This window comes from Dicentrarchus labrax, unplaced genomic scaffold, assembly GCF_905237075.1.
Source record: "Dicentrarchus labrax unplaced genomic scaffold, dlabrax2021, whole genome shotgun sequence".
NCBI lineage: Eukaryota > Metazoa > Chordata > Actinopteri > Moronidae > Dicentrarchus > Dicentrarchus labrax.
This window is the reverse complement of record NW_026136723.1, coordinates 14,689,104-14,703,225: the sequence shown is the minus strand read 5'-3', so window position 1 is coordinate 14,703,225 and position 14,122 is coordinate 14,689,104. Positions and strand designations below refer to the sequence as shown.

General features: G+C 39.9%; 1 protein-coding gene across 1 annotated transcript in view; it reads left to right on the top strand.

Moving 5' to 3' along the window:
* gabbr2 (gamma-aminobutyric acid (GABA) B receptor, 2) overlaps positions 1-12,924 on the top strand; it is a 174,241-nt gene extending 161,317 nt beyond the window's left edge. Inside the window, exons 17-19 of the mRNA XM_051390179.1 lie at positions 1,315-1,444; positions 6,802-6,919; positions 9,048-12,924. Of these exons, the coding sequence (XP_051246139.1) occupies positions 1,315-1,444; positions 6,802-6,919; positions 9,048-9,213 (414 nt within the window). The 3' untranslated portion in view covers positions 9,214-12,924. The remainder of the gene's footprint in view (positions 1-1,314; positions 1,445-6,801; positions 6,920-9,047) is intronic.
* Positions 12,925-14,122: the final 1,198 nt, after the last annotated feature.

Here is a 14,122-nt window from a genome sequence, read left to right as displayed (position 1 = left end):
ACACCTGCAGCTGCTGACAAGCTAACGTTATCTTTCAACCATAATGTGTGCTACCAAACAAAGACACATACTCTCCACTAGTGCCGCTGACGGCCGCCGGCTCCAATGTGCTTCTCCATGCTCCCCTTGGCTGCACTGTCAGAAACTTCTGAGAGTTAACGTAAATATGACGTAACATCCCGCTCTCAGCACGTCATCACGTTGATGACGTGCTGAGAGCGGGAGCTCAACGTACACGTCCCAAACAGATAAGATCACAACAATAGCATGTCTTCATAAACCAGCCTTGTTCGTCTTCATACAATATGTTGGGAAGTTGTAGTAAATATCAATACAATATGTTCTATATCCCTTTGTGTTGTGTCTCTCCTTCGTCTGTTAAGATAACTGAACATTTTGTGAGTCTCGAGGCATTGTCAGCCTTTATATCTCATTTGTAAATCCTTAATAAGCCATAGATAGTGCTCACTTTAGATGAGCTCGTGCAAAATACTTAATTAACGAGTAGTAAGTGCTTTGTAACTGTGAATTCCTGCATTAATCACTGTTTATAGGCCATCATTAGAAAATGAATTTGTTGTGAGTTTTATAGAACATCTGCTAACACAGTCACTAATCATTAATACATGTCTGAATAGTGGATGTGCAAGTGCATGCAGAAATGTACAGCACAATGAAGAGTAAAACATTTATAACTGCGATTATAAACCACATAGTAATGACTATTTACAGCAGAATCAGGCTTTATAAATGATGAATTCAGTATTTACTAATCCATAACTAATGTGCTTATCAATGATGAATAAAACATTTTTAACTGTGTTTATAAACTACATACTAATGTGTATTCATGCGTTATAAATGATGAATTCATTATTTATTCATGCTTAACTAATGCTTAATAGTGTGTACTCATTATAAAGTGTTACCAAAAAATCCCTTGGCAATCACCTCAGCTTTCTATCAGATCTTTCACGAGTGAATTTCTGCTGTTGTCCTTGCTTTTGTTTATGATTGTGGCAAATGAGGAGCTACTCAGACACTCTCAGAGGACAAGTAAAGTTATATCTTTGGCAGACAGCCGTCTTTTACATTCTTAAATCTACATACTCCACACAGGGTAATATTTGGCTGGCAATCGGGTAGCCGACTTGAGCTAGATTGTCTGAATGATTTATGCAAACTCAATGTAATAAAGGACAGTTAAGGTTTTGGTTCATTAGGTACTTACTCTAATTTATCATCTATTTTACCCACTCTTTTAAAAACAAAGCAACTAACAGCAACTAATCATTTGTTTTTCTGTTATAAAAGCTGGACAAGGAGCTAGAGGAAGTGACCATGCAGCTGCAGGACACCCCAGAGAAAACTCCCTACATCAAACAGAACCATTACCCGGACGCCAACAACATCCTCAGCATACGTAACTTCACAGATGGAAAAGGTGAGAAACTGGCTGTATGTTTTTTATATAGCGCCCCTACATTCAACTTATCACAGTTGTGTTAGGCTTATCTGTGTGGCCCCACCCATTTGAGTCATTCAGTACTTACCTGCAAAATGTTCCATCTCACAGAAAAGTAACGCGCTCTCTGACAAAAAAAAAGTAGAAAAGGCTCTTACATTTATATCGTGTGCAAAATGTGAAAGAATATGTCCAAAACCGTTTCAGTAATCGAACAATCAATAATATGCTGACGATGGCTTCCTTTATTTGAAAATACAACCTCACTCACAATGACAGGAGACACAGTGTTAGTGTTTGGTGTGTGTGTGAAGTAACAAACACATAACTTAACTCTAACAAATTGTTTCATTACAATCAATAACAACGCTTGTAAAATCCAAGATTGGATATCTGGGTTGGGCTCAGTGCTGCTACTGAAGGCTGAAAAATAGATTGCCGCAGTCTATATAAACCAAGAATGAGAAGTTCAACGTGATATAATTCGATGGTGTCTCACTTCAATTCAGTGTGATTCAGTCTATATAAAAGTAATATAAAGTAATATGTACCGCTATATTGAGGTTCACTTTTGTGCATATTCACAGAAAATAATGTACATTAAAATGGTTTATATCAGAGTTTCATGATCATCCTAACATCATTATTCTTAGTAAAAAAATGGAAACTATATATCTTATAATAATTCCTTGTTATGTGCATGCTACGTTTGTATATTCAGTTTAGAAGGGTTTTAATTCCACTTTAAAAGCAACAGCTTGAAGGAATATCTTGATTTTTTTTTAGCTGCAGTTGAAGCAGGGACACAGGAGCGCTCTGTCTGACAGCATGTCTGTGACGTCTCTTACAATGAGTCATAGGATTAGCTACTGTACCTGTATACTACACTGCTGCTTAGGAAGTTTAACACATACTGTTGTCACACTTGTCAACTCTTGGCCTAACTATAAATGTGGTAAAGTGGGTCCACACACTTGACTTTGCACCTAATTATTTGGTTGGTTTGTTTGCTGTGTGTTGAACAATGTACTTGAGATAACAGGAGAAAGAAGATTGAATAAGGGAGGGCAGCTAAGGTGAACCATCACTGGATGAGACAAGCATATGGAAACACAAAGAGTAAGCTATCTTTTCCAGTAGAGAGAGTCCGTGTCGGTTTACCCTCCCAACTTCTGCCCGATACAGGCTGTTTGAATTGATGCAGCTGTGTCTTAGACATTATAAAGCCAGGTTCCTCAAATTGAATCAGTGAATCGTTACACCCCAACAGCATCGCTTTGCATTAGGCTCCATTTTAACACACACGGGGTGATGTTGATGTACAGCAGCCAGATTTAGCACGTCTGATGCACACGCAAGCACAAAGCTGCTCTCAGGGGTGTCTAATGGATCTGTCTGAGTTTGGGAAGGTAAAAGAGTAAAACAGCTGTGCTCGTTCTACGGATTGGGAGCAGAGCATGTTGGAATTGTTTGAGATGTTTCTCATCTGTGAAAGTTCATAGTTCTGCAATGAACTGATGGCACTTAGTGAGTACATTCAGAAAGTAATCTAAATTAAGTCTAATGCTTCTTCTTTGTGTTTTAATTTGTTCTCTGCTTCCTTTTGTTTCTCCTGCTTCTCTGCCTATCAGCTTTTGCATGTGCATACCCATAAACAGGCAGTAGACACACTCCCTCCTGTTTTAGCCCAAATACTGTCTGGCTTTGAGGTGGGGGGTTGATATTTTGTGATGGTACCCTGATGAGGATAGATTTGAAATAAAAATGTCCGTGTTGTTGCACAATTGGTTGCTGGAGCAGCTCAGTGTTGTCTCTTTAGGAATGTGTGTTTAGGATTTAGTGGCATCTAGAGGTGTAGTTCCAGATCGGGGGCCGCTATGGCTCAGGAGGTAGAGCAGGTCGGAAGGTTAGTGGTTCGATCCCCAGCGTATGCCGAAGAGCCAGATGCTGAGCCCCGAAGTGTGTACATGTGCAGGTGTATGAATAAATTACTTTCCGTTTGTGGTGGCCTTTGTCATGGAAGACTAGAAAGGTGCTACACAAGTAAATATACGTATAAGTCCCTCACTTCCCATATAAAAAGCTTATTCTATGGTAACATTGTGATTAGTGATTATACACCTTTTAAGGTACAGAGATTGATTTGAAAGATTTTACAAGACTTAAGAAACTGCTACTGCTCGGGGCACTGTTTGATTATTTTTTAATCAGGGTTCAAATGCACTTATGAATACATATAGATCTTAGTTATTATCTATTCCATTTTCCAACAAATCGTCAAAGAAACTGTGGCATATTATCTTAAAATAATAAATAAAGTTAATTTAAGTAAACATATTCTCACATTTTCCATTTGTTGAGAGTAATCTCTAAAGTACTGGCAGCAGCTGGCATCTGATATCAAGCTGTCTTTAGTGAACTAAAATTCAAATTGTGTGGGCTCATAGAAATGCATCTATTTTAGACTGAATCTTTGTATGCGCTGTCTTGGTTACTGCAGGTTGTCAGGAGAGAAAAGAGACAAATATAGCCAGACAGTTATTTGAAAGAAGAAAATAATGTGGCCAACAATCTATATATGTCTTCTATAAATTAGTGTCCAATGACTAAATACAGGCTTAAAGGTAAAGGAACAAATATTTGAAACTTTCTGTGGGAATCAGAGCAACAAGGGCCACAGTTCATGAGGAATTGGACATTTTAATTTGGGATAATAAAATAATACTTCCCTCAGCAAGAAAAGACAGGTTGGTGCCGGTAGAGAAATTATAATTTTAATGATTGTTAAATAATCCAATATCTGCATGGAGCATAGAGATCAGGTACAAAGACGCTACAGAAATGGGATGTTTTAGTTCGTTGTATAGGCATATTCCTGCTCCTGTCATCAAGTAATGTCAAACTGACAGACAGAAGTGAAATTTAGTAGGAGCCTTTCTAGCTCTTGCAAGAATTAGTAAGAGCCAGAATCTATCCCTCTGGTGAGGAAGCAGATGATATGAAATTTGGGGATTCCCAAAATATTATATTTTTAAAATTCAATTTAAGTTCAATGATTATGTCATTTTATTTGTAGGAATACTTTGCCCACTAGAGAATCTTTAATTCTTCAATAAAACTACATTTCTATTGTCGAGGTCTCAGTACAATGGAATAAATGTAGTTAGCAGGCTGTGAGAGAGACACGGAACTGATATTGAGACTGAACGAATACTGGACTGCTCATATATTACTCAGTGTTCATGAAAATGATCTTGTGAGGAGAGGAGTTCTGAGATAGAGAGCTCAGACAAAGAAAGGCAGCACATTGGGTGCTGTTCACAAACGTCAATCCAACACACATTATGGAAATAAAATCACAGGTCATTAAGCCCCCTTTAAAGATCACCAGCATATAAACTTTTCCCAGCCTCAATCTGCTTATGCTTGACAGTCATCATCATCATTGTCGGCTCCTAACTGTAGTAATCAGTATTCATAAGAGAGCTGGTCTAAATGTATTGGGGGCCGTGAATGAGTGGCTGTTATAAGAGTAGAACGCCATGTCAACAGCGATTACGCTCACTCACAAAGGGTGAGAAGCAACACTCCACCCCTCTCTCCGGCTGTCTTTATGAATATGTACCAGCACATGGCGATGCTGGAGAATACCAGCGGATGAGAGTTAAGGTGTGGTTTTCTGACAGATTGGCTGCTGAGACCTGATTTTGGCCTGAAAAGTTAGAGGTTATTAACAGTACCGTGAGCATTTTACATCATGCTTACTGAATGTTTGAGCAGCAGTAATGTCTTTACATCTAGGATCGGTTTTGCATGTTGAAACCATTAACTGCAGATCAGCCAATTGAAGTCAACCCAAGAGACAGGTAAACTAAGCAGCTGCTTAGGGCTCATGACAAAATTTGATTTAAGTAAATTATCACATTCTTTATACTGTTTAACTGTCTACACTCGATAAATGTGAAACTATAATGAACAGATGTTGCAATTTACCAGGTTAATTTACCTGATTGATTCTTTTTCCACACATTTGCACATTGAACATTTAATTTCAAAACTTTAGAAGTCTCATTGTACAATCTAATTTTGGGCCGTGGGGTCTAATGATATTCGGAAAAAAACTCAACAACCTAAGACTTTCTTTGTGGAATGAACACATTTTCTGAATCCATAATGAAGTGTATAAATATCTGTGTCCGTGCTTTTAACACAGCTGTGGGAGCTACAAGGTTAGGCTTTTTTCAAAGAGGACTAGTCCGCTCTAAAATAGCTCAGATGTCCAATCGGGGCATGGAGTGCTGTGATCAGTGAATCAGGTCAGCAAGTGCTGGGAAATCTGGGACATCTGGAGAGAAAACTCTGTAGGGGGTGAAAGGATCATTCCATTACTCTCCAGGTATACATTTGGAAAACTGATAGGGATATTTACTGCAACTCTTATTGTGTTCGAACCTCATTGTCTGCCTTCCCCTGCAACGTCAGGAGAATCCAAAAATCATGTCATGCCTTTTCTTTTTTCCTCTCTGCCTTCCTCACTGGATTTTTTTTGTCTTTGTAACTTTTAAGCTTTCTTTCTCTTTGTTTCTGTTTTCACTTGTCCCACACATGTTTCAGGTTTATTTTTCACCTGTGCTTTAAATATCACCCTGCATATGTGATGAAATCATACAACCTGTCTCCTTTTTGGAAAAAGAAAAACAGATTAGTTTACAGTCAGTTGACAGACATGGTTGACATATTGTAAGATCAATTTTATGACTAACACAAGTGTTTTTATGTTTGAGCAGAGTTTTTTTGTTTACCAGTGGCCATTTTCTTATATTGTTGATGGAGAATAAAAACTGTTGTTAAACCCCAAAAAGTGCACTCTAGGCCACCTCAAAATCTTTGTCTGGGATGTGGGTGTTTACTTCCAGTAAACTTTGGTGTAGTCTCTCTGGACACCAACCACCAAATGTAAAAGCCAACCTCTCCACACCCTGGAAGTTTCATTACATTTTTGGTTCAGCATCCCTCATTCATCTGTCAATGAGCAAAGTGTAAGCCCATTATGTATCAAAATAGAAAAATATTATTTTTAAATGAAATACACTTAAAGTTATGTTACCTTTGTGGATGTACTGTATGCAGTGAAAATGCACATCTGCACTGATAGAATTTCTCCCCCTCCCAAGCAAACAAATGTGCATCCAGGCTCAGGTGTTGGAACTAAAAGCTGGTCTGAAAATTCCCTCAAAATCATGTCTCAGGTGCCGGGCATGTGCGAATCAAGTATGACAGCCCATTTGACACAGCTATCATATTTTTCATGATGCCTATATGTGTTTTCAATACAGATGGAGAGAAGTCGATACTAAAGAACCACCTGGAGCAGAAGCCTCAGGCACAGTGGGGCTCCATGGATCCTTCCAGAATAAACAGAGGTCCCCTGGAGGATATCAACTCGCCTGAACAGTGAGAGCTCCCACTTCTTCAGCACCTCTACCCCCGTGTCCCTCTCCCCTCTCCTCTGTCTTGTCAGCTTTCTCATCAGACTACACGTCACATGTATCGCAACCACCAGCAGCTCTCAGGCGGTTGCTCTGGCAACAGAGCCCTGTGAAAGCATGGACCGGCCCTGTACTTTTCTCTCCTACGCACATCAACATACATATAACCACACAGAGTGTGCGTGTGTTCTCCCACCATGCTGGACTTACTGCAGCATATATACTCACAGTCAAACACGCACATTTAAACAAACACATGCTCATGTTCAGTAGGCACACGCAGACATTCAGCTGATTGATTTGTTGTCCCAACTTGCAAAAGAAGACGGTCTTGGACACTCAAAACATTCATGCAACAAATGCAGATGTTCATTCATTTACTATTCATAAGGAGGGATGTCAACTTCATCAATGGGGGGGGGGGAACACCTCATGCATCATTGAAAGCTCTCCCCCTCACACTCATTTAACCAGAACCAGGAGAAGAATGCACAGTGTAGAAGGGACAGATGGATGGAGAAGGGAGAGACAGCATTATTGAGGAGAGGGCAGTTACAGAGATAAGATGGATTAAGAGAGAAGGATGTTTAGATTGGAAAGAGAGACAGAGATAAGGAGGAAGAGAGAAAGAAAGAGGTAGAGACTCACAGAGGCTTATGTAACCAGTGATTTACAGCTTGCATTGGAAGCAGCTCTGAAAATAGACAGGGAGGAGAACAGAAGTAAAGGAACACTCAGAGCTATTCCCATGCCGCATGAATGTTTGATCACATGGAGGGAAGAGAGATGAAGAGGCAGTGAGAGAGACAGAGGAGGTAAAGAGGAGACAAATATAAAGAAGTGAGAAAAGTGGTAAAGGTAGAGGAGGACGAATGGTAACACTTTGTGACATGACGACTGGTAAGTCACGTACCAGGTATATGTAACTGTTAAGTGTAGTGTCTGTGTCATACACGATACATCAAAAATGCCAGAAAAATTCAAACATTTCCTACACAAATAAGGAAGCTTGTGTTTCTATCACAAATAGAATAGGTCAGAATAACTGACTAGGCCTGAGGACCATTAATATTTTAAAGTTCACCTAATTAAGAAATGTTCTAGGTCTATTGCTGAATGAGCCTGAATTCCATTCCCCTCTTTTAATTTTTTACATAACTGACATTTGGTTATGTAATTTTCTTGCAAACGGCTGGCAGTGGCACTAGCACTGGCGAGGTAGGGTGCGAACTGTCACAGCAGGCGGAAGCATGAAATGTTCTTTTTGTCAGATGATCCCAGAAGCTGGGAGGCATGGTGGATTAGGGGTTTAGTAAGAAGTAGTGAAGAGGGGAATGAGGGTGCTAAAGAATACACACAAAACAATTGGAAGAGCAGCTGAGGGCTTTTATGAACTATACTATGTCTCGGTCCAGTTTTATCAATGGAGAAGGAGCACCAAACAAAAATTGAAAATCTTAATAGCAGACTCTGTAGGTCCACTGCATGTGCCAGGTCTGGGCTGTGTTATAGTAGAATCCCAGCACATCATTATCCCTTGTGTCTTTTCCTTGTGTCTTTGTCAGAGCTTTATAATAAATAAAATGTACTGAGGGTAAATATTGATAACCAGTGGACATAATGTGGCAGACTTTATAAATGCTCTAGGGTATCTTTCTTGATTTCATCTCATGTAGTAAATTTAAAATCTAACTCAGTATCCCAAGTAAGTACGTTCATATTGGACAGTTTTGTAGCACTGTGTGTTTGGTGCCAATACGGGATGTTTTGTGCCCTAGTTAGGTGGAAAGTAAGGACGTAGAGGTCAGGGTGGTGAAATGGGAGTGTTGTGCTTCCAGCTTTATGCTGGGGACCATAGATTACGTACTGTCATACACGCAGCAATCAGTGTTGGCTCCTTTTTATATGACCACAATCTTTCTGTAACTTAAATCCGATGTTTATTTACCATAGTTAATTTTCTCTAGCCATAACCATGTGAACAATTGAAAAACAGTTAAATGCAGGACATGTTTGCATTCTTTGAATGCATCAGATGCTTTGCTAAAGCTAGCATTGCTAACCACATTGTAACTTTTTTTTTCTATCTGCAGTATACAGCGCCGACTGTCCTTGCAGCTGCCCATCCTGCACCATGCTTACTTGCCTTCCATAGGAGGGGTTGATGCCAGCTGCACCAGCCCCAATGGCAGCCCTGGTTCCAGCCCACGGCACAGACACATGCCCCCCTCTTACCGGGTAATGGTCTCTGGCCTGTGAGTTTGATTCACTACCCCACCTGGCTCTTTGCAGAGGAGACATATATGGTTCTTTTTTTCTACAACAAATAGACTGATATCATCAGCGTATGTGCGTATTTTGTCTCAGAACAAGGAGGACAGGGGGAGAAGAAAGGGAGGGGGGGGCAGCAGAGTTTCACTCTTCGTATCTCTTCACCCCGGCCTCTCTAGAGAACTGAAACCCTCAGTCAGGAAGGGGTGGGAGGAGACAGAGTGGGCACTGGATGACCCTTACAAACTCCCATGATTCACAGCAATGTCCCCTTGTTCATCTGCTCCCCTTGCCTAGGCATATACACATATGCACAGTCAAACAAACACAAACATACACAAATACACATACTTGCACAAACACACTGACACCCCAATAGCAGAACAGCGGTGGACCAGCCCTGACCTGACGTGTAGCCTTATCTGCTTCAGAGGGGGTTGTCTGTTTCTGTTCCTTATCTGTTGTATGTGCTCGCTGCTACATGTGAGCTTGTCATCTAACGTGAGTATTTCACTGCTTCAGTGACTGGATACCGGTGTGGAAACATGGAATTTACAAAACCCAACAAAGGAAATCATCCAATTTACTCCCCGTCCCCTACCCATCCTTGTGGAGACATGTAAATATCATCATTTCTGACTTTGATGTACTGTAAGCTTTGTATATGCTGTGAATGGACAATTAAAGGGGCTCTAAGTGTGGGGCTCGTAACAGAGGCAGGTAATCATGAAAATTACAAATGAAAGCTTATAAAACATAGCACCCTACAAAGAATAAGATATATTTATGAAAGAGATCTGAATTGGTTTGTGTAACTTTTGATAAATCAGTTTATGGACAGCAAAGTAAGATACATCAAAGCTTCTTAGTCACAGAACATGAAAAGGCACCAGGGGCCCTCTTTTAAGTTGGAGTAACATGCACATGGCTCTTTTTTCCACTTTGCTAAATTTGCACCACTGGTTTCATCAGAGATTTCACTTCAGACTTTGCATAGGCCTTTCATATTTTACAACTTGCTTAATATGTCCTCAGAAAGCATGTTATACAGAATATTGATGCTATGCCTTTTAACAGGTCTCCAAGGCTGCATATGTTAGAAATTAGAGCTAAAAGACACCACAAGAGTGTTCCACAGTTGTTACTTATGTGTGTTATATGCCAAGAAATGCACACATTCAGATGTACACTTAAAACGCAAGAGAGCACCTTATGAATTCAGGTGCTTTTCAGACAAGGCGTTAGTGACGGGCCTGGTCATATGATCCCCACAGAGTGGTCTCCATAGACTGTTAAGATGTCCATCTGATCTAGCCCTCACCGCTAACCAGCACAGACAAGGGTGACGAGGTTCATGTCAATGGCAAAAGGGCACAAGACTCTGAAACAAATGACTTCTCCGAAAGAAATAGTGATGCTGGAAAGGATGTAGGTCTACCAGTTCCACAACTAGTTTGGACTAAATGGTTGACCTGAATTTCCATGAGCAGTAGTAAAGACGATGAATACATGAGAGCCTCGTGTAATAAGCCCCAACCGGCTGTAGCTTTCAGTTCCAAGATGGTGATGACACCACTGCTGGTCACAGTGATAGAGCATAAAGCACAGACACAGGGCTTTCTTTCATATTGAGTGTCATGAAAAATCACTTCACACTTAGCAACAGTGAACATACCTCAGTTGCTATGGAAATTCAGTGCCGTTGAACTTGGCCCAAGAAGGCTGCACTGAGCAAAACAGTCATCGACACAGTGTCGTCATTTCTTTTTGTAAAACCGTCCTCATGAAGAAGAAACGCAAACAGGGACTCCGGACAAAAAAATGACTTTTTATGGAGTGTAAGAAGTGAGTTTGTTCTCAGCATATGTTTCACCATTGGTGTCTTGGTTTTTAGTTTTTAAGGCGTTTGTTGAGCGCTGTGCCTGTTGTCTTATATTGTAGCCTGCAGGATCCACAGTACATAAATAGGGTGAAAATGGCGCTGACCCAGCAAACTACAACATTGGCCACACATCTGTAAATTGTACAACGTGTCATAGATTTATTTAAATTCAATGCCTCAATGCATGGAACAGTGTGGGACAACTTGGTGAAAGCTCCACGTCAGCTGGAGTGGATATCCCCCACAAGCTGATGTCTGATCATAAATACTGTCAAATCAGTCTTAAGTTGAAAGGCCAGTCAAGGATACAGAGTTGGAGTGGGAGACAAGCTAGCAGAGATCCACCTGCTATCGGACATATCAGGGTGACTTCCTGTGAGAGCTCCTCCCCTTCCAGCCCCTGCTGAGCACAGGAGCAGGGAAACCCCGAGCACAGACCTCCAAGGAGTCACGGCTTCTCCCGCACCTTTGCCAACCAGAGAATCACGGTCACTTGACAAGTGAGTGAGAGACATTGCCAGAGGGTTGGTTCTTCCTTCAAGAGAAGAAAAACCAACTGCACATTTTATATATTACATTATATGTGATTGTGTACAATTTGCTGATACCCTGATGATGGTGTCCATGTATGGAATATTTGGTATTTGGCTTTCTCAAGACGGCATGAAATGAAATGTATAATTCACAGAGTTACCTCTGTTTTTGCAACTGTCGTGACAAATCCACTCTGTTGTTTCATCCTTTCACCTACAATTTGGTTTTACGTTTCTTTACAAAAACATGGATTTAAGTTACTTTAACCTGTTGATCAGCTCACACGTGTCAATGCCAAGATTCTCAGTGGACAAACTCAACATCATCATCGACTATGCTACTGGTTTAGCAGTTATTCACTGAGGGCAATAAAGTGAAAGTAGTAGCAAACGATCAATCCTAATAACCCACTCCTGGCATTTACCAAATTACAAAATGACTTTTTTTAGTCCATCTAAAATGCCAAATGCAGATCATCAGGTATGGTTCTGTTTTTTTAAAAATGTGCCCTGATATGTTTTCTTTCATTATAATTAATTTCAACCTTTTTTCAACATGGATGAAAAATTGTTCAAATGCAATTGTGGTAGGTCAAGGGCTCATAATTTCCTGTAATAAATAACGTCATGCTGATGGTTTGTATTTGCCACAGGTCTTTTTACCTTTTTAGTTTGAAGATCAAAGTGACATATACGTATATAATTATATCTTTGTATGTGTCATCATCAGGGTTTCTGGAGAACACGAAACATACATGTCCAAAAATATAACAATATGACGTATATATTTAGTGAAAAAACACACAGGTCCATACTGTTACTGTTTTGTCAGTTTGATATGTGGTATCACATGGAGTTAAGTTCATTAAGAGTTTAAACGGTAAACAAAACCTATGTTAAATGCAACATGTTGAAGAGGGGCAATAACTTGTTTTCTTATTACAGAAAGAATAGAGAACTATATATATGTATATGTAAAAGATCTTTACGTACATTCTCATTTTTACATAGGAAATATTTCACAAATGCGCCACAAGGATACTTGGAAGTCATTTTTTAATTTACAGTATCTGTAACTATGTTATGTACAAATGAGGTATAGATATGAAAAAGTTGTATAAAATAAGTATCACACTTGGAACACCTGAACATTTTTGGAGCCATTAGTTGTTATGGGGGTGGGGGGTGGGGGGGGTTTGAATAACATTCTTCTTTTATTGTCTGAATGTTATGGACAGCCTTTACTTTTCACATCATCGTTAAATAAAGTGAGACTGAAAATAATGCAGCGTTTGTTTCATCTACACACGAGTCTTTGATGCTGTATGATCTTTTCTGTGGTTCTCCAAAATATGTTTGCATTGATAATGCTGATTAAATCAATGAAGTCAATCAATGAAGAAATGTACAGAAGTCCAGTTGGTAAAGGTGATATCGGCAAAATGTTGCGGTTATTAGCTCCCAGTGGCAGCCTTAGACTACACCACAATCTCCCTTTGAGGTTTTCCTGTCTTACCTGTTAGCTAACTGCTGCAGTGTTTCAAACAGAGAGATGTGACACATCCACTGAGGGTAGTCTGTCAGGTGAGGTGAGGCCACGCTGCTCGTATGATTAGTAAAAGCTAAAATGAGCATGCATACAATTTCATCTGTAAGTTGTAAGTAACAGACAAATTCCTTTAAAGGCAGATAAAAAGTTATGAAAGAACTGGTGGATATTTGTTAAATGTTAGACAGACACTGGCACAAGGACATTCAACAACCAGCATTAGCTTAGCAGTGATTGTTTACCTGTAGCTTTACTATAAACCCAAATGAGTCAAATACTGAGGAACTGAATATTTGCAATGGGCCCTTTTAACAGCAGACATTTTGTCATAGAGGGGAAATCGCAGGTGTTACTAACAAGATCAGCAATGCCTCTGTTCTATTCAAGTGTCCCATTAAGCCATGATAGTGTGACACTGAGCCAATATGAACAATACCAGGACCCTGAAACTGAAGCAGCTAAATGGAATTCAGCCATCATTCATTTTTATTATTTACTTGTGCTTTTCCTCCTGTGACATTTTTAAAATGTCCTCTGTTCCTTCGACATAAATTCAGCAGTTCGTGAAGCAAATGTGCTGCTCAGTACAAACACTGACAGAAAAGATAACAAAATTGTGTTTACTGTTTATTAAAATTTGAGTTAGTCTGAATGTCAGTCTTGCTGCTATGAAGACATCCACAGCGAAAGAAACACCTCCACTGTTTGCTCACTGGATAAAGCGAGAAGTACTTTCATGTGTACTGGGGCTTTGCAGGTCCTTGAGGTAAGATCAAAACATACAACACACTCTTTAGCGGCGTTGCAGAGCTGTGTTTTTTGAAATGCTGTCACTGAATGTTGATCTGTCACTCCAAAGGCAGCAAACTAAAAACGTAGTGAAGTGCACCCATGTGATACACTGGACAGTCAACATTAACGCTCCTAATTGGC